The following is a 27,375-nucleotide window of genomic DNA, read 5'->3' on the forward strand; positions in this document are numbered from 1 at the left end:
TTGTGTCAAATAGTGTGTGTATTCTGAAATTGATCTGTGTGTTGAGAATTTGATTATGGTGTGTTTTAGTGTGTCTATTGTTCTAGTGTGTTGAAGTTTTGGTTTTTGGGTTGTATGTGTAGGATTTCCATGTCTGTATTTATGTTATTGTATGTATGGTTAGCATTAGTTATGTGTTAGGCATATGTATATGTATTGTGTTCTCTGGTTATTGCTTTAATGTGTTCTTTGTATCGAGTTTGGAATGATCTGCCTGTCTGTCCAATGTAGAAACTGTCACAACTATTGCACGTGAGTTTGTATACGCCTGTGTGGTTGTATTTATTTCTTTGTGTTGTTTGTTGAGATGTCTTTGTAGTGTGTTTTTTTTTCGTATGTTAGTGTGATGTATTTGTTGTTTGTGTTGTGTTTTGTGTGTTTTTGTTTTGTCTTCCTTATGATGTTGTCTATTAGTTACACAGATTACTCAACATACCCATGAGCCAACAAAACTACAATGAAGAAGTGAACACAATCAAATACATAGCGCAAGAAAATGGTTACAACACAACAGAGGTCAGGCATAAATTATTCCATCAATAATTGCGAATTTCTAATGCTGCTGTCATTCATGTTTTATTTTTATTTTATAATTCTCGTAAGCAGGTTCAACACGGTTCAATTTTCCATGCTCGTAGGAATATAAATACATATATTATATATATCAACCTTGCATGCATTGTTCGAATGCGAAAAGTTGAAAGACAAGTTGAACCGTGTACATCCACCTCTACTATTGCAGTACTTCGCACCAGTGTTGCAAACACATAATATCGCCGTCAGTCTAACACCTGGAAATTTGTCAGAATCCGTCCAAAAAAAAAAAAAGAACAAACAAGATCCACTCTCTGTCTCTATACATATATACACACAAATAAAATGCAAATTTTAACATTTACCAATCCTCATTAAAATAATAATTCGTGAATCTCTGATTTGATTACGAGCAAATCTGAAACATGGGATTCTCCTATCTCATTGGGATTCTTAAACATGGTACGAAACAGGTAGGACTGTTCAAATAAAAAGTAAAATCTCGCAAAAATTAAATAATTAAAAATGACAGCAACTAAAAATATCAAAAGACGATATAAATCGTAATTTCTGCTAGAAAATCCATCACCCGTCAAAGCCATTCTTTTCCGTCTGTTGGCAACGCTGCTTTCTAACTCGGTTTCCAACTGCTTTCCGTGATCACAGCACACTTGATCGTAGATCATACCCTGGAACAGTGTTTTCTAAATAGTGACGGGAGATTGAGGTTATCGCGATTTGTGATGCATTTTAATTTTAATACTTCGTAGAGGTAAGATTGTACTTTTGAAATTGCCACTCTCGTATTTATCCAAATATTCTGCACCAAAGGAGGCTATACTTTTTTTTTTTGCTGATAACATTGCGTGATATACGGTATATACTAATAACAATTTAAAATTATGGTTTATTTAACAACGCTCGCAACTGCAGAGGTTATATCAGCGTCGCCGGTGTGCCGGAAGTTTGTCCCGCAGGAGTTCTTTTAAATGTCAGTAAATCTACCGACATGAGCCTGTTGCATTTAATCAGACTTAAATGCCATCTGCCTGGGCCGGGATTGAACTCGCAACCTCGAGCACAGAATGTCAGCGAGGCCGAGTAATAAACAAATTGTTTCACGCTGCAGCGACACATACTTTCTACGTAACTCTCCTTTATTACTTTACTTACTGGTATAATCATATGGAGTTTAAATACGTTGGTTGGTTTAAATTTATTTAGAGACGCCCTAATCAACCAATGCGGTCTGTATACTAACATTTTTTAAATTCATATTAAGAAACCTAAGATTATGTAAGTATATGGTTTCTTTATTTATCGACGCTCGCAATTGCCGAGGTTGTATCAGCGTCGCGGGTGTGCCGGAATTTTGTCCTGCAGGAGTTCTTTTACATGCCAGTAAATCTACTGACTTGACCTACCGCATTTAAGCACACTTAAACCCGAGTCACACGGGGATAGTTTACAGAAGTCAAGTGCTTGAAGCCTCTAAACTTGATGCTATATTTGTAATCACACGGATACATTAAACTTGAAACCATACTTGAAAAAAGCGAGCGCTGAATGTTGTATTTGTAGTGGTGTTTGAATTCTTGTATTCTGTTATAGTTAATAAAAATCAATAGTGAACCGGCATTTTTATTTTTGTGAAACTGAAGATGCCACCAGCACATATTCAAGCATGTGTGCAGCTAATTGGCGCCTTGTTATTGTATGAATTACAAAATATTCTTGAAGAAAAGGAAAAGAGAACATGGGTTAAGAAATGGATTCGTAGAAGAATTATGCACGATGCATCTAATACCTTGTTGAAAGAATTTTATTAGCTGAAGAAGACCCTGCAGAATACAGGAAACATCTCAGAATGAGTCCTGTTTGAAGGGTTTTTAAGTTTTTTCGAACCACTTTTACGTCTATGTTTTCGAAACCTTGTTTCATGAGTTCACTGACTAGTTTCTGGAATAATAATTCCCGCTTGTTTTTATTGAGGTATTCTTTGTCACGTATATTCCATACAAGTTCATACTTCTCACACACTTCCAAAAACTTTATGATATCGTTGGAATTCCACTTAGGGGCGCTCATTATTAATAATTATTAATTTACTTCGACAATAGGTCTAAAACTACAAACTTTGTACTTGCCAAGTTGCTACAAGTTCGCATTCATACGCGGGAAGTGGTGGAGTCAAGTTGGTCACGTGACGGGAAAGTGGACACAAAAGTTGACGGGTCGTCAACTCAAATTCTGCTTGACCGCCAAGTCACAACTTGACTGTCTCGACCATATCACACGGGGAAAGTTGAAGGAAAGTCGACTTGCTCCAAGCACTTGACTCCTGTAAACTATCCCCGTGTGAATTAGCCTTTAAGTGCCATCGACCTGGGCTGGGATCGAACCCGCAACCTCGAGCACAGAAGGCTAGCACTATACCGACTGCGCTACCCAGGCCGACTACGTAAGGATATATAAATATGTGAATATTACTAATAAGATAGTAATAATTATACCGTTAATGACAAGTAAAAAGTCACTATCACAAAAGTTGTAATGTTAACGCAAGTAGAAATGATTGTTCCAGTACCGACGATCCCACTTCACCGAAACGGACGTTGTAATATACTGACGCTATTTTGTCACCCTCCAAACATGGATCCACCCATGTCTCATCCCCTCCCTACCACCTTCGACAGAAAACATCACTCAGAAAAGATGACTATGCAATGTATCAGTTTAGCTTATACACCTTGCATTTACGAATCTGCGACAGGTTAGGTTTCGTTAGTTTCGGCTTTTAAAGTCATAGTACTTCTGTGTAAATGTACGTTTTCTCTGGTCTCTAAATTGGTACCCCTGCCACATAGGCATTCCTCTTCGAGTCTTACTACAATTGTCAATTAGCATTTAAAATCTGTTCAGTTAGATGCCTCGTGTCCGAGATCGTTACGGCAACATTCTCACAACAACAACAACAACTGCGCTGGATCGCAACCACAAAAGGTAAGGTGTACTCAGCGAATAGGGATTATAAAGAATGGACACTGAGCGAATTTTCCTGTGTTTTGTTTCTCTGTGCGCCAGCGGTTAGTTTCACTTTCAAGCGCTAGAGGTAGTGTAATCGAGCATACGCTAAGATAATAATTCAGAATAGAGTTGAGGCGCAGTATCCAAACATCGCCTACCTTATTGCATAATCCATTAACACTTTGCTTCAAATAAATTCAAGTTAACAGCTTTTCCTTATTTCTCAGTGACAAATTAGTTGTAATAATAATATTTTATATTTCAGATATAATGCATTATATTATAAAATAATATAATACATTATAAAATTAAGTATCGAATTCGTTTAATATTTGTATAATAATATAATATAGATATATGGTTTTACTTCTCACACAGAATCAGACGCGACGCGGCGCGGCGCGACGCTACACTTTGTTTTACAACGCCTCGCGACAGCTTAAAACTGTCTGCTCGCGACAACTGATTTGCTGCCTGTGTGGGTTTGGAAAACTGGCCTAGGCTAGAAAATGGCGTCAATAATAGAGGACTGTCTATATGAAAAATTCTATGGTATTTACTTATAATTTCTTAAGGACGCAAGCTCCTAAAAATCTATACGATTGAAAGAGTCTTAAAATTAAAATGTACTGCACAAACGTTATTTTTTATGTTTATGACTACTTCACGACTCACAATAAAGAAAAATAATATATAAAATCCATAATGAGTGATAGTTTAGAGCAGAGAATTAGGCTTACTACAAATTACACTGTTCAACAGTCATTTTGCGCCAGACATAAAACTAACAAATTCTTAATAATTTAGACCTCCTGAATTAAAAAATAACAAGCAAAATGTTCCATCACTTCGGGTTTTCGACATGCACAATATAATTAATTTTCTATGCATTTTATTTAAAAATCACCGTATTTCGTTGTAACTATTTTGTTTTACAAATGTGAAGATCCATTATGTGAAAACAAATGTAGTATATGCAGGGCACCATGTTAGAAGCACTTGTAGAAAGGGAAATTATTTTATTGCCCTTCTACGAGTCTATTTCGAGGGAGTGAAACAGGTTCGCGGTATAAATTCACTTGAGTTTACCTGATTTTACTTGAGATGTGCATTTCTTTCACGGTGAGCTTAATTACATTACTGTAGTTTATATTTTGCAATATATCACCATGTCAAAACCACTTCTAGAAGCGGAAATTGTTTTATTGGCCTTTTCGGTTCCATTTGGAGGGGAAGAAACAGGTTCGCCGTATGAAAACGCTTCAGTTTACCAGGATATTTCTGTGGTGTTGGTATTCTGTGTACGACGTGTAGGCTATTTCTTTAAAGTGTGCTTTAATGATAATATTCGAAGTACGAACGGTTTATATGTGCGGATTTGAAGGTTATAGCATTGCTTTTTGGAATGCAATTAGGCTACACAAAATTTTGCTGCTTTCTGTACGAATTGGACAGTCGTGCTCTAGGTATTTTATTTTTATTTTATTTTATTGGGTTATTTTACGACCTTTTTTCACCATCTAGGTTATTTAGCGTTTGAATGAAATGAAGGTGATAATGCCGGTGAAATGAGCCCGGGGTCCAGCACCGAAAGTTACCCAGCATTTGCTCGTATTGGGTTGAGAGAAAACCCCGGAAAAAACCTCAACCAGGTAACTTGCCCCAACCGGGATTCGAACTGGGCCACCTGGTTTCGCAGCCAGACGTGCTGACCGTTACTCCACAGGTGTGGACTCGCTCTCGAGATAAGCATTATAAAATAAAACGACAATCACTAGAGCCAAGGAAGAAAAATGTTATACATCAATCCCTTGTACCTCAAAGCGAAGTAATTTTACCCCTTTTACACAATAAGTTAGGGTTAATGAAGAATTTTGTTAAAGGGATAAATTATAAAACTGAAGCATTTAAAAATATCCAGGAAAAATTTCCTGCTATTAATAATCCGTGGCGCTACTCCTGTGAAGAGCCCAGACCGACCAGCCGGCTGCTGGCCTCACGTCCACATGCCAAAACAGAGGAGGACGATCATCCAACTAGAATAGAGGTATCGTGTGGTTAGCACGATGATCTCCCCAGTCGTTATATCTGGCTTTCGCAACCGGCTTTTGCTACCTATCGTAGCTCCCCAAGTGCATCACGATGCTAGGTGGGCACCGGTCCCATACACTGGCCGAAATTTCATGAGAAAATTTTTTCCCCCATGAGGACTCGGACCAGCGCGCATTCCTTAACATTTCCTGCTATTAGTGATTCAAAAATAAAAGAGGAAGTTCTCAATGGACCACAAATTAGAGAAATAATGAAGGACAATCACTTCGAATCTTTGCAGGAAGGAAAAGAGACAGCCGTCTGGATTGCATTCAAGGACGTTGAATTAATTTTCTAGATAACTGTAGAAGTGAGAATTATGAAGAACTAGTGAAAAATTTACTGTTGGCGTATTAAACTAGGGGTTGTTAAATTTCCCTGAAAATCACTTCCTTCACTCACATCTTGACTTTTTTTCCCGAGAATTGTGCGATTTCAGTGATGAGCATGATGAGCGCTTCCATCATGAAATTTCAACTATGGAAAAAAGATACCAAGGACAATGGAGTACCAATATGCTAGCAGACTATTGTTGGACTTTAGCTCGTGATGTACCTGATCCCCAGTGTAAAAGAAAATGGAGAAAAAGAAAGCTGTAATCTTCTGAACAGTGAATATTTAGCCTTATTGTCATTATATAAAACAATATTTTGAATAGATATAAATTCCAAAATTTCTCAAAAACCGTAACCAACAACTGGTTTTTATTGTCATATTCGTATTCAGGAGGCTCAAATTATGTAGAAAACATATATCACATGTCTAGCGCAAAATAAAAATGTTAACATTTGTTATGCAGTGTTATTATTATAAATTATTATTCCCCTGGTGCTTTCATCTCATTTGCAATTTTTCACATATTTTCAGAAACCACATTATTCTCGTGATATTGTTTCAAAGATTGTACAGAATGTCTCTTTCCTGTACTAAATCATCTAATTTATCCTCATCGAGCTCCATTATGAATAATGTACCCTACACAACAATAGTATTTTTTGTAGATTATGAAAGCGTGCAATCATAGCCACTACTAATGCATGCGCAGTACACTGCCGCTATCACACAGTCTCCTCGCGACGAACTTCAAGCAGTCATTCGATGTTGTCTCTCCGTGTCGCCTTGTGTCTGCTCGCGACCGTCGCGCCGCGTCTGATTCTGTGTGCACCACATCATAAGAAATCAATGGGAGACAAGTACCACGAGACAAAATGTCGCGTCGCGCCGCGCCGCGTCTGATTCTGTGTGCACCCGGCCTAAGAGTTTTGTTTTTCCATTTTCAGCGCTATCAAATCATTACATATTTTAATTGTTGTTGGGGTCAACGTCTCAACTCTCATTATAAAGGAACTCTAGAGTCTAGACATTGCAGTTAAAGAAGGATTTATTATTTTATGGATCCAATTTATTTTATTTGAGTACATAATGTACCTAGATGTATTAATTGTATGTGTTATATTTCCATTGTGTCGACTGCTAGCTGGTGTGATGTCAGCGCCAACTCTAGGGAGAAAGCAGAATCTGGCGCTTTAGCTGGCTTGAAGGTCATCGAAATCAGTCCGGCTACATCAAAGGTACCGACGCGAAGTGTCCATTATTTATAATCCCTATTCGCTGGTGTACTGGTACATTAATAATATGTCGTAATTACGGGCGGTAATAGAGAAGAAACAAAAAAAAAAACAAGAGACTTGACGGAGATGACAAAGGGAGGACTGTGGAGGAATAAAAAAGAACAAAGAGTGGAAAAGAGAGAGAAAATAAGATAGAAGCGTCATGTAAAAGCTGAAGTTTTATCCCCGCAACTGCTCTGCCATTTAGTACTCATTATAACCATCAACGATGTCGCTATCTGTCATCTCTAATCTCCCAACTATGTGTGTGTCCCCACCCTAATATCCCCCCATAACCCCATGTCCCAATGCTTCTTGGGGTAGAGGAAAAAAATCGGCCTTTGTGTAGAGTTTCTGGAGAATTTGGTGTAATTATCATTCGAGTCATGTGTTGATGCTCTTATTGTGCTATTATTTTATTTTTATGTTACTTTGTAAGATGGATGTGTTGAGGGACTTATACAAATTACGGTAATTCGGTAGAATACGTTGATCAATATGGCGGACATCATTGAGGATCACTGATAGGTTAGATTTGCTTTTTTTCCAGGTTTTTCAAATGCCTACCACAAAAAAAAAAATAACGTACCATATGCAAGGCAAACAAAAAAACTTCAACAAACCGAACCTTACCTGCCCCTGATCCTCGATATCATTGATGTCCATCATATTGATCAACGTTTTCTAGCGAATTACCGAAATGACAAATTTAAAGTTTGGGTAATTATGGAGTTTGACTACTTTTGGACAATTTTTTCCAACTTTCCATTTTCGCCGTGTTTTACCGTCATAAAAACGATAAGTCGAAAATGAACTACAACCGAAACTAACCTAACCTAATAACCTGTTATTATAGGTAATTTCGGACAATTTAAAGTATTTCTATTGTTTTTACGACTGTAAAATAAGGCGAAAATGAAAGTTTAAAAAAATTATTCCAAATCCATGATTACCAGCGAATATAATAAACTCTATCACAATCTGCTTTCAAAATATCAACACTAGTCCCACACGCACAACTATCAGATAACACACCATCATTAATTAAGAACTCACGCATTTCTTGGTAGGACTTAGTTAATCAAAACCTAAACTAACTAAACCTAACCTTCGTATACGCAAGATGTATGACCACGCTGCAAATGCATCAGACGTCCATCCACACTGCCATCCAAGATTCAAACAAAAAAAAGGCACAAGACAGCCTCGAATATTCCAATCGATTGATCAGTCGAACTCCACCACCTAGCAACCAATCCCAAGAACCCATAACTCTTCTTGAGATACTCAAAACATTTCCTCTTGCAATCTGCTTCAAAATATCTCCACAACTATCAGATATCACATCATGATTAATTAAGAAATCAAGCAATTCTTCTTGCCCTCAATCTAATAATCCCTACCTCACTCGTTCTACACCCCACGCACAACACATGATCCACTTCGAATGAAGTCATCCACACAAAAGACAGACCTTTCAATACTGCAATCAATCGACCAATCGAACTACCCCATCCAGCAACCAACAACAACCCCCACTGAAACCGAGCCACCAATCATCATAACAGCCACCGAATTGAACCATAGAAATCATAATAAATTACTAATCTAAAAACACAAAAAAAAACATGTTCCCATCATTTCCGACAAATAAAAAGCAAAACACTGTTTTCACCTTATACTGTAAAACTACCTTATAGTCAAGAGCGCTTATTTAAAAAACTGCTCAGTAGTCAAACTCCGTAATTACCATCCCCTCTATTAACCCACTAACCTTGTCACATTCCTTGACTTAATGCCACTTATTAACCTCATTTAACTCATCTAATCCATAAAGAAACGTCAGTCCTGTGTGTGGTGTAGAGAGATATCGAAGACTGGCTGCATAAATTTAATAGAAATTACTTTCTGAATGTAACGTGGCACTTTATATAAGCTACACAAACTGTAGTCAACAGAAAATTAAGATTTTTCGTGCTTGAACTAATATATCGATAAAATGGCTACTAACAATGGCGGAAATGTTGACACATTTTCAGTACTATCTATGTGTCACAAACTTTTCAAACGCAACTTATAGTGTAACATAAGACTCTTTCAGCAGCTTACATTCTGCAGATGTCAACACTTAAATATCTGTTTCAGTCAACAGAAAATTAAGATTTTTCGAGCTTGAACTAATATATCGATAAAATGGCCAGTAACAATGGCGGAAATGTTGACACATTTTCAGTACTATCTATGTGTCACAAACTTTTCAAACGCAACTTATAGTGTAACATAAGCCTTTTTCAGCAGCTTACATTCTGCAGATGTCAACACTTAAATATCTGTTACAGTCGTGATGGATGTGATCAAGAAGGAACCCGATGTTGATCCTTTGGCTATACAGTGGAATGATGAGACTGATACAGATGAGAAGAAGCCCTTATCAGAGGTAAATTGAGAGTTACTAGTTATAATTTTTGTGTGCGATGTGTTTAACATTGTAGAATATGGCATGAAGTTTTATGGAAATATCACCCAGTTTATAATCGGCGAACTTTCAGTACGTATAGTCTAAGAAATTTCAAATCTAGAGTTGTTTGTCATGTTTACCTTAATGTCACATGATTCTTTTATACTCTTTCATACTATTTCAAGAGCTGATAAAGGACGCTGGTTTAAACTGAGTTTTGAGATAACTTTCAATCAAAATCCTTTTCATAAATACAGTGAAACCTCTCCTTACGGACACACCCAAGATACGGACACTCCTCATATACGGACAGATTTTTATGTCCCAACTGAAATAATGTAGAAATAATAATAAATTTAACTCTCGTTTACGGACACTCTCAGACACGGACACGGGCAGCTGTTTCACAGTCCTAAAGCTAGATTTACCTCCTGACTGCGGACAGAACTTACATTTCAAAACCTAATGTGTTACAAAAATGGAAAATTTAGTTTTGAGAACTGTACAGAAATTCGTTAAAGGCTGGTTCACAATAAACTGGGAACGGAAACGACAACAAGAACGGAAATAACGTTAAAATAAATATATTTAAATGTGAGCATTTACAGTAGTTAATTGTGAATGCTCCCATTTAAATACATTTATTTTAACATTATTTCCGTTCTCGTTTTCTTTGTCGTTTCCGTTCCCGGCTTCTTGTGAACCAGCCTTAACATGAAAGAAGACAATAAGGGTCTCATAGGCTACCACTAGCCCAGCTGGCTACCCCTTGTTAGGCGGAATCAGGTGGATAAACAAAATCATAAAATTTAACCTGTCTGATGGGTCCAAGGTTTCCACGATCGTGAAATTGTATTCAACACATGATAGGGTTAATAGAATTATTCTCTTCACTTCAATCAGTTGTTCTGTTTCGAGCAGGGGCGTATTTTGCGGGCTACCGGGGCTACCGGCGGTAGCTCAAGGAAATTACAAAAGAAAAAGTTTATAATATAACATAATGTAATAATTTTGTATTATTAGTTTTACCATAGTAATTAAAATTAAAGTAATTGTTAGATATATTTTGTGTAATAATAGGGTCAGCGGTAGCCCAAACCCTTTAACCAGTATACGCCACTGGTTTCGAGAAACATGGCACCTGAATGTAAAGATTAATTTGAAAACTGTAAATTACAGTACTGCATAACTGAAGACCTAGAATAAAATTGCATGGCACAGTAGGCTACTATATTTTCTTTTCCGTCTTATCTACTGTAGTTCAAAGTTTCAAAGAATTTACTGTAGTAAACTACAGTAATACATTTCATTTAAAGCGTGAAGGGGTACATAATGCATATGAAGGGTACACGGGAAAAACGATCAAGGTCCATCAAAAATCGAAATTGAGTTAATAATGCTATCTTATATTGGAAAGGAAGTACTATCATGTGGTCTAGCTAGTAATAAGAAATAATCGTTCTTGACATTCCACTACGTCAATTTCTATTAAATAAACACATAACAAAGTATTAAGTGCTTAAACTTTAAAATTAGTTTTTCTCGAAACTTTCTAAAATGGACCTTGATCGTTATTCCCGTGTACCCTTCATATTATAAATTTACTGTTAGAATGGAGAGCCTTCCCCCCAATAAAGGACACCTCCCAGATGCGGACAGATTGTTATGTCCCTTCGATGTCCGTTAATGAGAGATTTCACTGTACTCTTATTTATTAATGTCGTCTATTTTTAATTAATGTAATAGGATTAAAGATCAGAAAGTTGCATTCTATTGCAACTGAGTAGCTACTTGCATATCTCTCAAACGAGGGTGTGTTGGCCTGTCTGTAATAAATTTTATTACCCTATTGACTAGGCAGACGAGTCCCTTCAAAGATTTTCAATGCTTCATACTTATATACTGTCGTAGCTGGACAGAGCACAAGTGTAGTGATTTCCTGGTATAAACAAAGTAAGTTGAGTAAAATATGTCATTAACATTACCGGTAAGTGATGAAGTAAAAGTTAATCGAGTTAAAGGAAAATTAGAAATGAAGTGTATGTGAAAAAGTGTTGAAGTTCAGTTGTGGAAAACTCGGCGCTGATCCTGATTGTATGTCCAAGCTACGTTCCATGTGTCAGATAAAGTAAACTGGCATAATGTGCGGATCTGGGGATCTTCGGGAGCGCATCATAGAGGCTATTGAGAGCATTCCAGAAGACGTGCTCCAACGTGCTTGGCAAGAAATCATTCATCGCCTCGATATCGTCATAGTGACACCAGCGAATAGGGATTATAAAGAATGGACACTGAGCGAATTTTCCTGTGTTTTGTTTTTCTGTGCGCCAGCGGATAGTTCCACTTTCAAGCGCTAGAGGTAGTGTAATCGAGCATACGCTAACATAATAATTGAGAATAGAGTTGAGACACAGGATCCAAACATCGCCTACATCATTGCATAATCCAGTAACGCTTTGCTTCAAATAAATTCAAGTTAACAGCTTTTCCTTATTTCTCAGTGACAAACTAGTTATAATAATATTTTATATTTCAGATATCATAAATTATATTATAAAATAATATAATACATTATAAAATTAAGCATCAAATTCGTTTAATATTTTTATAATATAATATAATATAGGTATATGGTTTTACTTCTCGTGAGAGTTTTGTTTTTCCATTTTCAGCGCTATCAAATCATTACATATTTTAATTGTTGTTGGGGTCAACCTCTGAACTCTCATTATAAAGGAACTCTAGAGTCTAGACATTACAGTTAATGAAGGATTTATTATTTTATGGATCCAATTTATTTTATTTGAGTACATAATGTACCTAGATGTATTAATTATATGTGTTATATTTCCGCTGTGTCGACTGCTGGCTGGTGTGATGTCAGCGCCAACTCTAGGGAGAAAGCAGAATCTGACGCTCTAGCTGGCTTGAAGGCCATTGAAATCGGTCCGGCTACATCAAAGGTACCGACACGAAGTGTCCATTCTTTATAATCCCTATTCGCTGGTGACACCTGGAGCTTACGTAGAGATATGATGTGCATATGGAAACTTGTTGAGTTTTCCTTTCATATAAACGTTACTGTTGGTTTCTATCTTCAACCATTTACCAGTCACATACAATTGAAATCAGATACATTCGAGTGGTCCACTCTGTACATACTGTATTATACTGTGTATTACATTATGTGTTATATGTCTGTCTTCTACAGGATGGGAATTTATTGGATCTCCATGTGGCTGGAATAAAGATGGAATGCGTGGACCATAGCTATGATTTCACAGCAGATATTAAATTTGAGACTGCAGTTCATACTAATTTTGTTACGACAAAATTTAAAGCTGAGGTATGTTGATCCCATGCAGTTTTCTGGCTGTTCTTCTTTTACTATTAAACTTTTATTCTATTTTTCGCACGCAGTTTTGCACACACACACACACACACACACATACAGACCCGCGTGCGTGCACTATGGAGCGATTCACTAATATTGTGTAGGATCTCATATCTGGCATCATTCTGAAGAAAAAAGTACTTTTAAAATTTTGTGAGTTCCCCCCCCCCCCCGAGCTCCGTATGTGCTCTAATAGCTCACCTTCAGAGAGAGTATTCTCTAGATTGAATGATTATTTCTTTCTGTATATTCCTTAATTGTATCGTACATGAATTTATTTGTGTATCATCTTACTACTTCACCATTCAGTTAATTAATCGCTTCCACTGCACCAGCCAAAAGACCAGGTGTGCCTGTATCCATCTGACGCGGGGCAACGAGGGCAGAACTACGACGATGTTATTACGCCTCAGGATTATCGAAATAAGAACTTCAAGGACTGGCTTTGCTACACAGTTTTCTACATGCAGGCTTATGTCATGAAAGATCGATGCACTCTTCATGTGAACTAGTTCAATCTTTCTGTTCTGTTGTGGCTTTATTTCCAGGAAGGGTTGTGTGATTTGGACACAGTAAAGGACGAGCTGAAACTGGAAATTACAGCAGAGGAGAATGAGATTTTGACTGATAGGTGAGTGTGGTGTCACAGTGTCATTCTTTCAATGCTTCTTTAATGTTGTCACATATGACGTTAATTTGCGATGTTTTACTGCTTGGAATGGTTTGTCCATATACTAAGAATGACATCAGAAACCATGGAAGAAGGGAATTATGTACACAAATGAAAAGCACAGTCTTGCATGCTACAAATAATCGAGTTTTTTATAATATAATTTAGAATAAATTTATTTATTTTAGCTGGTTATTTAACGACGCTGTATTAACTACTAGGTTATTTAGCGTCGATGAGATTGGTGATAGCGAGATGATATTTGGCGAGATGAGGCCGAGGATTCGCCATAGATTACCTTGTATTCACATTACGGTTGGGGAAAACCTCGGAAAAATACCCAACCAGGTAATCAGCCCAAGCGAGGATCGAACCCGCGCGCGAACGCAACTTCAGGCCGGCAGGCAAGCGCCTTAACTGATTGAGCCACATCGGTAGCCCTTTAGGATGAATTCTATCTACTTTTGTTTATGCATATTCCTAATCCAAACAGCCTCCAACCCAAAAGAGATTTGTCATTGTCAATATAGCTGTTTAAGTAGCTTTTGAAATACCGATTACGTAATACGTCTACATAATTGAAACTCTTTGAAGTCAATTGACTTCGCATTTTCATTACACGTTACGCCCTTCGGTTTCTCTTCCAGTCTAGGGTTACCAAATGTCTGTATTTAGCAGGACATGTCACTATTTTGAAGGTTTGTCCTGTCATCCGTATTAATTTTTAAACAAATAAATACAACCACACAGGTGTGTACAAACTCACGTGCAATAGTTGCGACAGTTTCTACATTGGACAGACAGGCAGATCATTCCAAACACGATACAAAGAACACATTAAAGCAATAACCAAAGGACACAATACATCTACATATGTCGAACACATAACTAATGCTAACCACACATACAATAATATAAATACAGACATGGAAATCCTACACATACAACTCAAAAGCCATAAACTCAACAAACTAGAACAATATGAAATATACAGACACACTAAAACACACCCTAATCAAATTCTCAACACAGAGATCAATTTCAGAACACACACACTATTTGACTCAGCTCTTCATCACACGAATGCACCCACACAACAAGCGGCGAAGTTGAGATGGCGCCAAGACACAGAAGGTTCTGAGGATGGTGTCAAGTAGCACGAAAACAGCTGAAAGCCGCACATGCTTACATAATTAACACGAGTAAGATCGCCATTTAATCAATTATTTATATTCAAGTGTTAAAAGTAGTGTACGAAACTTTCAACATGGATTTTAAGATTTGTTAAATGTCCTTATTTTTATGGAAAAGTCCCAGTCATCTCATTTTTTATAATTACATTTCGAAATATAATTCTGAACTGCGAATAAGTCTATAGTTTTTCGTCCATATATTTTATTCAGAGTGTGAACTCATTGCAACAGTAGAATATGTTCCAAGTATTAGAGTCACTGGTCAATAAACTTTCGTTACAACATTCCAACAGTGCTGCAACGAACAAACCATGACAGAGCATGCTTTGTCCTTAAAATCGGTCGATCGATGTGCATAAACAGTAACATGATCTGTGGTACCATCAGTAACACGAGGTTGAGCCAATTTAATATTTTTTTCACCTGAAAATCAGCATCAGTAAAACTAAACATACGAAATTATTCTTCCGATTTCAGTGAAAGCCATTGTTTCAGTGATCTGTCAGCATATAATATGGTGAGTAAAGTAGGTTTGTAATTATGGCTACATGTAAAATTTTGTAAAAAAAAAAAAATAGGTTGGTGTTTCTCATGTAGGCCTATGTTTCTGTATACAGTGCTGGAATTAAAATATACTTTACTGTGGTTGTATTTTTTTTTTAACTATATTTTAATTATGTTATTTTATTGTACAAATAATCATTTAATATATGCCTAAACAACTTAACAAGCAATAATCAATTAAATTCGACTTTTGAATCTGAAAAGTCCTCAAGAATAAGACATCTAGAAATGCTTTCGTGTCCGGAATTTGTCTTGCTTTTTGAACTAGTTTGACCTGTTTTTCACTCATGAGTATTTGCAGGGGCGGACGCAGGATTTTTTTTCGGGGAGGGGTTTGAGGAGATAGTAAAAATGGAGTAATGAGAAATAAGTTTATATACTCACAATTTGTTTCCGAGTCACAAACATTTACAAGTTGGCCTGAGTAGCGTAGTCGGTATAGCCTTCTGTGCTCGAAGTTGCGGGTCCTACCCCAACCCAGCTCGATGGCATTTAAGTGTGTTTAAATGCGACAGGCCTCATATCAGTTGATTTACTGGCATGTAAAAGAAGTCTTGAGGGAAAAAATTTCGGCACACCGGCGACGCTGATATAACCTCGGCAATTGCAAGCGTTGTTAAATAAACCATTTTTTTTTTTTAATTTTAACATTTACAATGACTGCAATACAAAAACAATGACAGAATGACATTTACAGAAGAAGGCGACGAGGCTTTTTAGACATTTCATCCAGTACTTCATGAGCTTTTATTTCTACATTTTTATATATATACATCAAGGCCAGTCCATTTAATCTGTCTGCTCCCATCGTGCTCCTCAAGTAAGCCTAAGTCTTCAAACACCGCAATGTTGAGAACGAGCATTCTGGTGGGTGTTGCTGTAGTTACAGACAACGTGCAGAAAAGTTCAGCGCCTTGCGAGTTCAGGGAAAAATAGTTTCATTGCACCTGTTCAAAGATGATATAAAATCAGTAGGTATTAGGTGAAGATTTTTCTGATCAAGGAAATTTCTTCTTCACATCTTCAATTCATTGAAGAAAGACTCCGGTGATGCATCAACATCATTGGGCCACTGATTTACTATAGCCTCAACAGCAGTTTCTAAATCTTCATCTGATGCTCGCACTATGTTTTTAGGCAGAAAAGTTTGTATGGACTTTAGGATTCCCTTATGATTTAAAAACCTGTTCTTGAGCTGACTAATGAAAGAGTCTAAGAAGAGAAGGAAAATTAAAAGCTTAAAATACTCTTCATGACTCTCTGTCTTGAAGTAAGAACGCTGTGTTTGTCTTCCTGCAATTCTTGGAATTTAACATTTTAGCAAAGAGAATTTACGTGGAAAAATCTCTAATTCCTATGTACATTCACGAATTAAATTTAATATTATTTTTGTTTCTTGTTTCGTATTTTTCAAAAAATTTAGGGAGGGGATATATCCCCTTAATCCTCCCTCTTGCATCCACCCCTGAGTATCTGGTAACCCTATTCCAATCTGTCCTATTTCTTTCCCTCCTTTCTTACTAGCCTGTTTTTTAATCGATAAATAAGTGTTTCATATGAATTTGCAAGCCTGTGCATGCGTTCGGAAGTATTTCAGACTTTATCTGACGGATATGGATTAAAATGTATAATTTATGATCTGATTATTGACGTAGACGAATAAATATCTGCTGCGATGAGAAAATAATTTTTTCGCAGTGTTATAATTTAAACAAAGATGTAATATGTACTACCTAGGTGGGGAGTACCGGTACCGCTGTTTCTTGGTCATGGGATCTAAACAAATTCTATAGCTCTTGTACTTCTTGAAAGGACCTTTCTTTTTTACTTAAACCGTTTAAATTACTCCTCCTGCATTTCAGCATCTTTAGATCACATCTGCAAATAGAAGCATTTGCGTTAGTAAACTTTATGCTGTACATAACCTCACTTAATTATTAAATACATGGATTTCCTTTCTCGGTAAAAAGCAGTCTAAATAAATTTGAAGCATGCACGAAGTGCAGTAATTTATAAATTTTCTTAATTTAAAAAATCACAATTTTTGAGGGAACTGGAATAGTACTTAGGCCTAGAAATTTGTTATCTTTCGGGAGAAAAAAAAAGACTGTGAATTATATTCAAACTCATAATTGTTGCACCCAAACTACACAAACATTTCCAGACATATATGATGAATTAGCCCGGAGTCATGCAGAGTCTGGAGGGAAAAAGTAATTATAAATCCATTGGCAAAGTAGATAATACTCTATTTAAAATATTACTATATACACGTGCTTATCTGTTATATTCCCCTTATCAATCAAGACACCAAACGCGCTGCATTAGTTGTCCTGCGATATATCAAAGAGATGGCTTTCTTCTCCTTGCTCTCACGATATTTATTCATAATTCTGAGGTAAATTGTGTTAAACCATGTGGTACGATGTAACATCTCTAATTTCAGGATGTCACCAGCGTATAGGGAATTGATGTAACAGGACCTTCAAACCAGCTTGAGGGTGAGATTCTGCTTTTTCCCTAGAGTTGGCGCTGACATCACATCAGTTAGCAGTCGTCACAGCAGAATATAACAGACATGCAATTAATAAATTATGTAAAAAATAGGCATCCCCATAACATGCCATGAAGGCACTTGGGGGGGGCATGGAGGTAGAGCCCCAAGCTTTCCATGACTTCGGTACTAGAATGAGATGGTGTGGTCGGCACCACGCTCTGACCGCCTTTTACCCCCGGGAAAGACCCGGTACTCAATTTTATAGGAGGCTGAGTGAACCTCGGGCCCGTTCTGAAAGTTTGGTAACGAGAAAAAATTCTGTCACCATCTGGGATCGAACCCCGGACCTTCCAGTCCGTAGCCAGCTGCTCTACCAACTGAGCGTACTCAAAGTAAATTGGACTGATGAAATAATAAATCCGTCATATGTAATGTCTACACTCTAGAGTTCCTTTATAATGAGAGTTGAGACGTTGATCCAACCAGCAATTAAAATATGTAATGATTAGATAATGCTGAAAGTGAAAAAACAAAACTCCTATGAGAAGTAAAACCATATACCTATATTATTTGTATACAAAAATATTAAACGAATTTGATACATACGGTAATGTTATAATGTATTATATTATTTTATAATATAATTTATTATATATATATATATATATATATATATATATTTTATAATATAATTTATTATATATAAAATATAAACAATTATTATTACAACTAGTTCGTCACTGAGAAATAAGGAAAAGCTGTTAACTTGAATTTATTTGAAGCAAAGCGTTACTGAATTATGCAATAAGGTAGGCGATGTTTGGATCCTGTGTCTTAACTCTATACTCAATTATTATCTTAGCGAGTGCTCGCTCATTGTCCATTCTATATAATCCCTATATTTTGCTGATTTCACTTTCTGCAACTTATCTCAGAAATAAATTGATGTGCTGAAAGATCTTTGATGACTCCTGTAATATAAGATCAAATTCTTCCATTTATTTTGGGAGTTTGATGACATGAATGTCTATTCCCAGTCCGCATAATGTATTTAGATCAGTTGCCCATCTCGATTGTTAGTGATGATTTTTACAAGAGTGCATAATTGAAATATTTTATCATTCATGTTTCACATAATATTTGTAGGTCTATGCAGAATTATAGTTGTTTGTACATTGTAATGATTGTGATCCTGTAACCTGCTATTGAGGTACAGTGTTACAGTGTGTTTCTTTGTACATTTTGTCTTTGTGTAAATGCTAAGTTACTGTTATTCTTTTATAGACTGATTATGCATGTTTATGATAGTTTTTCAGGTACTTTTGGCAGCACCGTAACATCACAGTACGCAGGTTTTTCATCCGAAGACCATCTGACTGCAGAGACTGCAAAGCATTCTGTTTCCTCGGAGAAAATGTTGAGGCCTCATACAGATGAAAAGCGGTTCAAATGCGATATCTGCGAAAAGAGCTTTTCGCATTCGAGTAGTTTGAGAAGGCATGTATTTAAGCACACAAGCGAAAAGCCTTTCAAATGCGAAGTCTGTGAAAAGTTTTTCTCGTATTCGAGTACTTTGAAAAGGCATGTGGAGAAGCACACAAGCGAAAAGCCTTTCAAATGCGATATCTGTGAAGACAGTTTCTCGGAATCGAGTAGTTTCAATAGGCATGTCTTGAAGCACGCAAGAGAAAAAGATTTCAAATGCGATGTCTGTGGAAAGGCTTTCGTTGAACTTAAACGTTTAAAATACCATGCACTTCTGCACACAGGGGAGAGGAAATTCATGTGTGATATTTGTGGAAAATGTTTCCTTCGACGTAAAGTTCTAATATGCCATGTACGACTACACGCGGACGACAAACCATTCAAATGCGATGTCTGTGGAAAATGTTTCTCGCAGTCAGGTTCCTTAAGAACCCATCAACGCCTACACACTGGCGTAAAACCATTTAAATGCGATGTCTGCGGAAACTGTTTCTCGCAATCAGGTACGCTAACAGCCCATCAACGTCGGCACACAGGCGAGAAACCATTCAAATGCGATGTCTGTGGTAAATGTTTCTCTTATTCTGGTAATCTAAAAAGCCATATACGTCTACATAAATAAAGTCGCTACATCCCATTAAGACAAGGGCCTCCTGCATCAAGCAGAGTGAGCTCTTCTTATATTCGCCTGGAGAGCTATTCCTGACGAGTCCATTGTACTGCTTAAAAAAGTTATACCATGATGCTTGAAGGGTTAGTTACGGCTTAAAGCAGTAAAATTATGGAAATATTCAACATTTTTTCCTCCATTACTGTATCTTGTACAATAATGAAAATTAGTATGTGTAAAACACTGTCCTTCTGCTATATGGTAAATATGTATTTACGATTTAAAAAAAATATATATATATTTTTTTTAAATTGAAAGTTCACTGTGCAGTGATAAAGCGTTTCCCTCATAACTCAAAAAGTATCCAACAATCTGTAATGAATTTTTTTGTGTGTATTTATGCATGTCATATCTATAATATGATGCAATATCACTTCTCTACCTTTGATAGTTTGTCTGATAAAAAATAAATTCATTTTGAAAAGTGGTCAAATATCTAACACAAAATTAAAAAAACTATATTGTTTATTAAGGAATGTAGTTGACAGAGCATGATATTGTAAACATGAGTTTCAGCAGAAAATAAAAGAGAGGCCATGAAAAAGTTTATGAGTTATGAGGGAAACGCTTCATCACTGCACAGTGAACTTTGAATTTTGAAAAAATATATATAAAAAAATCTTTTACATCGTAAAAATATTTTTTTCATATAGCGGAAAGAGAGTGTTTTAAACATACCAATTTTCATTATTGAACAAGATACAGTAATGGAGAAAAAATATGTTGAATATTTCCAAAAATGTTGCTGCTGTAAGCTATACCTAACCCCTTAATGATTGTTCATTTACTGTCTCTAATGTTTGTCCATTTTCAGTCACTTGTGTTCCTTTTAGAGCATGTAAGGGCATCGTGCCTCACTTGAGAAAAATGCCTCACTGAGCTTCACAGAGATTATCGCTCTGAGTGACATCATCTTCACAGTCCCCTTTTCTCCCTCACAGATCTCCTAGGCGTGTGCAGGTTCTATATCAGTTTCATAAGAATATCAGTGGTGGCATAATGGCATTATCAAAGCAGTGTGTACGCGTTAGAAAACGATTATTTCATGAGAAATGGGAGGAAGAGTTTTTTGCTGTTTAGAAGGGGAGAACATACCATGTATGTTATGCTCGAAAATCCTATTAGGCATTAATAAATTTAATATACAACGACATTACTCCTTATGTTATAAAGAACATACCTTCTAGGTAAGACAAATTAAATGTTATTTTTCGTACTATTCCGAAGAAAATTTATGATCTTAACATTTGCATAGTATACTAAATATGACATTATACCTCAACCACGCTGCAGTAAAAGGTAACGAGGAATTAAATGTTGTTTGTACGTATTATTTCCAAAAGAAATTTATAAAAAAAAAAAATTTAAATGTGCGTAGAAAACGAAATATGATTTTCTGAAATTATTTTACGTCGAGAACATGCATATCTATTAAGTAATCTTGATAAACGCCAGAATATTCAAGAAAATAAACGTAGACAACGTGATGGAATATTATTGGCTAGTTACGCAATTTCTCGCCTGTGTTTTAAATCAATTCAATGATGGAGAAATAGTAAAGAGGTTAGTGATTAAAGCTGCCGCATTAATTTGCCAAACTGAATAAAAGTTTCCGAGTCTCTCACGTTAACCAAGCGCTTTCCTAATAGTTCGCCACTGACCGCCTTAGCGATTACGATAATGTGACGCAGGTCACAGCAGTTTATATTTCCCATCCTGTGCTGCAGTCTCCTCTCCTAGTAAACTATTTCAAATCGAGTGCCTCACGTAACCGAAAATTGTGCCCATGTATGTTTTAGAGGTTATGCACTGCTAATGATTACATATTTAATGTTAGCCCACTTTCTGTCACTTGAGATCTTCCGAGCATCTACCATGTCCTGCATGTCACTGTCCTTGTCCATCATCTAACAGCTTCCTTCCTGAAGAAGTCGCTCCATCAGCTCTCGGTCTTCCCACTATCCTCTTCCCCATTCTTGGGTCCCACATGGTTGTCACATACGCCCATCTCGACGTGTTCAGTCTGCTTACGTGGCCTCCCCACTTCAGTCGCTGAGCTGCCATTACGATATCTTGAAAGTCTGTCATCTTCCTCATAGCTGTTGCTCGCACCCTCTGAGAGATGTTTTGGTGAGCCTACATTCCATGTTTCGCTGACATCTTTGTAGCTTTATACGTTTGCATACAGGAGAAAACCATTCAAATGCGACATTTGAGTCGTATAATTCCAAAACGTGTCTTATCCACTTTTGATGTTTTTTCACAAAAATGAAGAAAAATATTCTTCCCATTTTTTATGTTAAAATAAGAGTTTTTTTTAAATCCAAGAACGTTACTTCGATGTGACGTCCGTGGAAAGTATTGTTAGCAGCCAAGTCACCTGAAAAGCGTGAAATTCAGTACAATGGCGAGAAAGCATACAGTTGCCAACTTTTGATGAGACCAGATAACACTGAACAACAAGAATTTTGCTCCGGCTTAAAACAATGTGTCCCTTATGGTTTGACGTGCGCTGAATCAGGAAATGTACCCCTTTTTTTCTTATCACGCAAGGTTTTTAAAATATAGAATTTCACTTTTCGATAAGCGCTCCACCAGGAAACATCTGGTGTGGGTTGGGGGTTGTAAATCAAAACAAAAGTTAATGCATTTTAAGAATTTATGATTTATTTCTAGTTTCGTATGGTTGTTGGTATATTCTTTTGTACTTGCAATAAATAAACAGATATTGGGCCCTTCTATTCAATAAATTTCATAACAGTTCAAAGTGAGGTCCACTCAATCAACAAACAAGGATGTGGTTTTCAGTGTTTAAAAGAAAGGTTCACCAATTTGAGTGAAAGAAAATAAAAGAGGGCATTTTCATCGGTCCACAAATTCACGAAGTTATGGCTGACTCTTTGTTTGAGGAAAAACTTTCTGTTAAAGAAAAAATGGCATGGCGCACTTTCAAAGATGTTTGCTCAAATTTCCTTGGAAATTCTAGGGCAGACAACTACATAGAACTTGTTTTTATTTTATTTTATTGGGTTATTTTACGATGCTGTATCAACATCTAGGTTATTTAGCGTCTGAATAAAATGAAGGTGATAATGCCGGTGAAATGAGTCCGGGGTCCAGCACCGAAAGTTGCCCAGCATTTGTTCGTATTGGGTTGAGGGAAAACCCCGGAAAAAACCTCAACCAAGTAACTTGCCCCGACCGGGATTCGAATCCGGTCCACCTGGTTTTGCGGCCAGACGTGCTGACTGTTACTCCACAGGTGTGGACTGGAACTTGTTGTGGATACCATGTTAAATGCATATAAGAAAATGAGGTGTAATATGTCTCTCAAAATACACTTTTTACATTCTCATTTGGATTTCTTTTCTCCTAACCTTGGATCAGTAAGCGACTAACATGGGGAAGGATTTCATCAAGAAATATCTTAAGTGGAAATGCGACATAAAGGAAGAACATCATCCAGTATTCTTGCAGACTAGTCTTGGTTTCTTGTAAAAGAGTCCTGGGTCTAGTTATAAAAGGAAGTCATTCACAAAATTATTTTAAATGGTAAGTTCAAATTCCGAGATTTTTCTGATTATACACATGGAATATTTTATTATTGTTGTGTTTTAAATTATGTAACATCATTTTTGTATCCAGTACACATTTTGCAAGTATTATAAGGCATTTTGAATTCCTAGTGTGTTGTAATTTCATCAGTAGCAGTGAAAAATTTAAAAATAAAAAGTTTTTTTCATCAAAAAAATTTAATCGATTTTCCCTGGGAAATGATACATGATGAGGCAATTTGGATTTTAAATTCAGATTTAGGGGAAACATATTAGTAATATTCACATATTTTCATTTCGGAGCAAGACAAAAAGTAAAATTTTTTTGTTCAGTGTAATCAGTACATTGCCAACACAAGAGATTTAGAAAATTAACTGAAATCTAACCTCGGAAAGTTCCCTCTGGATAGCAATTTGATCTCCTCAGACACCATTAAGAACAAAAAAGGTCTAATTGACTGAAGGAAACTCAGGAAAATTTCGCGCTTTGTAGATTTAATAAATGGTGTCAACTGCCACAGAAAGGTAAAGGCGTCAGCTTATATCAAGACTTCACTCCCGCAAACAGCTGGGTCAGACATCATACAGGCCTTTCTAGCTCCGAGTGGAGAGATGCGCTAAAAATAACCGGTAATGTTGCTCCTGTACGCGCTGTTCCAGACAGAACTCAAGACAATAACCACTGTAGGCGATGCCACAGTGAGGTTGAAACTTTGGCTCATGTCTTGAGTTCATGCCCATTTGGCGAAACTCTTCATAATAGCAGACATCACAAGATCAGGTCTGTAATCGCAACATGCCTTGTGTTTTGAGAATTTCATTTGGACGTGTTTTTGTGTGTCTGTATATTTCATAATGTTCTAGTGTGTTTAGTTTCTGATTGGTTGGATGTGTAGAATTTCCATGTCTGTCTTGATGTCTCTTGGTATGGTTAGCATTTGTGATGTGTTCTGCACATATGGAAGTGTTTTGTAATTTTGTTATGACTGTGATGTTTTCTTTGTTACGTGTTTGAAATAATCTGCCTATCTGTCCTATGTATACGTTGTTGCAGGTGTTACATTTGTTTGTATACGCCTATGTAGTTGTATTGGTTTGTTTGTGTTGTTTGTGTGTTGAGATGTTTTTTTAGAGTATTATTTATTCTGTATGCGATGTTGTAATTTAATTTCTTGAATGAGGTTGCAATCTTGTATGTGTTTTTGTTTTCGTATGTTAGTGTGATATATTTTTTGTGTTCTTGTGTTTGTGTTTTATTCTTACGTTTTTTGTGATCATGTTTTGTCTCGCGTATTATGTTGGGGGTTGTATCCGTTTTCTTGTGCTATGTATTTCATTGTGTTTAGTTCTTCTTTGTAATCATGTTGGTTCATTGGTATGTTGAGTAGTCTGTGTACCATTGTTCGGAATGCAGCTTGTTTGTGTTGTGTTGAGTGGTTGGATGTGTTGTGTATGTGTGTTGTTGTTGTGGGTTTTTCTGTAGACTTTGAATGTGTGTTCGTTGTCGGCTTTTTTTATTGTAATGTCTAGAAAATTTATGGATTTGTTGTTTTCAATTTCTGATATGTAGTGTAGCTTTTGGTGTATTTTGTTTATGTGTTGATGTAGGTTTTGGATCTGTATTTTGTTTCGTTTGTATTTATTAATTATAATTATTGTGTATAATTGTATTGTGTATATAATTGTGTTGGGCATTGTATAATTATATTTGTATTGTAATTTTATTGTGTATACCACTGCCACCGGGTGCTTGCTCACTTGCAGTGTAAATACATACATACATACATACATACATATACATACATACATACATACATATGCTTATAATCTATTTTGTTGGTCTGACAGCATACATTATTATTTTCAGTAAAACATTTACAATGGTAGGTAACAGTCTGTATCTATGCTACAGTTGGAAAAACAATGACGTTTTAATTTCTATATGTGATTACACGCATTATTTGGGAAGTTTAAGAGAAAATATACCAATTTAAGGTTCTAAAATTATTACCAGTATTGGTTTTTTGTTTTTATAATTCTGTTACATTTCGGAAGAATTTCGAATATCGCCTCTACATCTGGGCACAGTTGGGCTCACTTACCGTAATAACAAATTACATGAGTCCAATAGAGGTTCAAGAGGATAGAAAAAAAAACACTGACAGGCACTTAATATGTATAAGCTAGCTCGTTGAGTTTTAGTATTATTTTTAGATTCGTTTTCGCGGCTGGATTGCCAGATTGTTTTCACATAAAATCGAAATTATTTTAATAAATGTAGTTTTTTAGAGGAAGAAATGGCCCGATATTTTAATTTCACAAACTCCTGTCTTTAATCAGAGACAAAAATCCTGTTACAATACCAACAACAGTTACATTGCGAAGATGTACAATACATCTGTCGATTCGTTAATAATAATTCAGGGAATTGGCCGTAAAATGGGGTGACTAGCAACAAAAGTCTGAGAAGTTTTGAATTCAATCATTCTGACTATATGGCGATATAAAAACAATTTTTTTTTGTCAGTTGGTGGTACTGATTTCGTCTGCTATTATTAAGAAAGCAAGAATGCAACTATAAAGAACGTAAATTACGAACTAAATACGTTCTAAATATAGTTTTGATTTTGGAAATAACTTTGATTACAGGCCTACTTTGTATAAACATTTATCACTTGTAAACATCTTATATTGATGAAACTGTTAATACCGTAAATAAATCGTTTCTTGTTTACTGTAATAAGTTAATAGTAACTATTTTCTTCATATTTTAGTTAATGTTGGTCAATATGACAGTTTTGGTGGGGTGATTGGCAACATTCGATCACCTGATCTGCAGTGAAATATTAACACTTTAAAAAGCGCAAAAATTACTGCACGTTATTAAAACGTTTTGTTACAATTTTATCACTAGTTTAATTATTGAGATAATTCCCAATAATAGTATTCACTAACAATAGTCATGTCTAGGGTATACAAACCAAATCCTCGCGTGGAAAGAAGCTGTGAGGTTAAAAAAGTGATTAATGCTGCCATTGAAGATGTAAATAGAGGTTTAATTTATCGTGAAGATGTGGTTTGGGAGTACCTGAAGAAGAAAGACCTGAGAGCATGGGAGAACGTAAAAGCCACATACCTAAAGAGGGCACTAGGGGTATCGAAGTTCACATCATCCAGACTGGTGTATATATTAACCAGAGAATCCTTCCTGATCGACGACTTGCGAATCACCCTACTCCTGCCATCTACGGACGCCTATGAGAAACTTCTTGCAGAGAATATGCGAAAGAAGAGCGAAGTTGAAGAAGAATTCTATGGGACCAGCGCCATGACTGACAGGAGCTGGACAGGAACGAATCAACGGATGAGACATGTTGTTGCCAGGTTGGCAGTCCATGGATTTCATCCAACGAGTTAGATACTATAGAGAGGCTAAAGACCTCTGATAAGCGCTCCCTGCGGAGGCTAACAGTACTATGGATCGTTCCCTAAAAAAACATAGCGGTCTATAGTACCGCCAGCCTCCGCAAGGAGTGCTTGTCAAAGGTACACTGCAACGAGTTGGTACATGTATTATATTTTTCAGATA

The 27,375-nt window shown here is 36.4% G+C and overlaps 2 protein-coding genes across 2 annotated transcripts in view; both read left to right on the top strand.

Annotated features, from left to right (window-relative positions):
* Positions 1-27,375, top strand: part of LOC138691425 (zinc finger protein 107-like) — a 104,897-nt gene that overhangs the window by 59,358 nt on the left and 18,164 nt on the right. The window contains exon 6 of the mRNA XM_069813351.1: positions 26,828-27,170. Coding sequence (XP_069669452.1) covers positions 26,828-27,170 — 343 coding nt within the window. The remainder of the gene's footprint in view (positions 1-26,827; positions 27,171-27,375) is intronic.
* LOC138691688 (zinc finger protein 664-like) lies at positions 1,250-20,439 on the top strand. The gene is made up of 5 exons (XM_069813935.1): positions 1,250-1,345; positions 9,641-9,738; positions 12,971-13,105; positions 13,702-13,784; positions 19,386-20,439. Exons 2-5 carry the CDS (start codon positions 9,646-9,648, stop codon positions 20,182-20,184), a joined length of 1,110 nt encoding a protein of 369 aa, XP_069670036.1. The 5' UTR covers positions 1,250-1,345; positions 9,641-9,645; the 3' UTR covers positions 20,185-20,439.

This window comes from Periplaneta americana, chromosome 16 (genome assembly GCF_040183065.1).
Source record: "Periplaneta americana isolate PAMFEO1 chromosome 16, P.americana_PAMFEO1_priV1, whole genome shotgun sequence".
NCBI lineage: Eukaryota > Metazoa > Arthropoda > Insecta > Blattodea > Blattidae > Periplaneta > Periplaneta americana.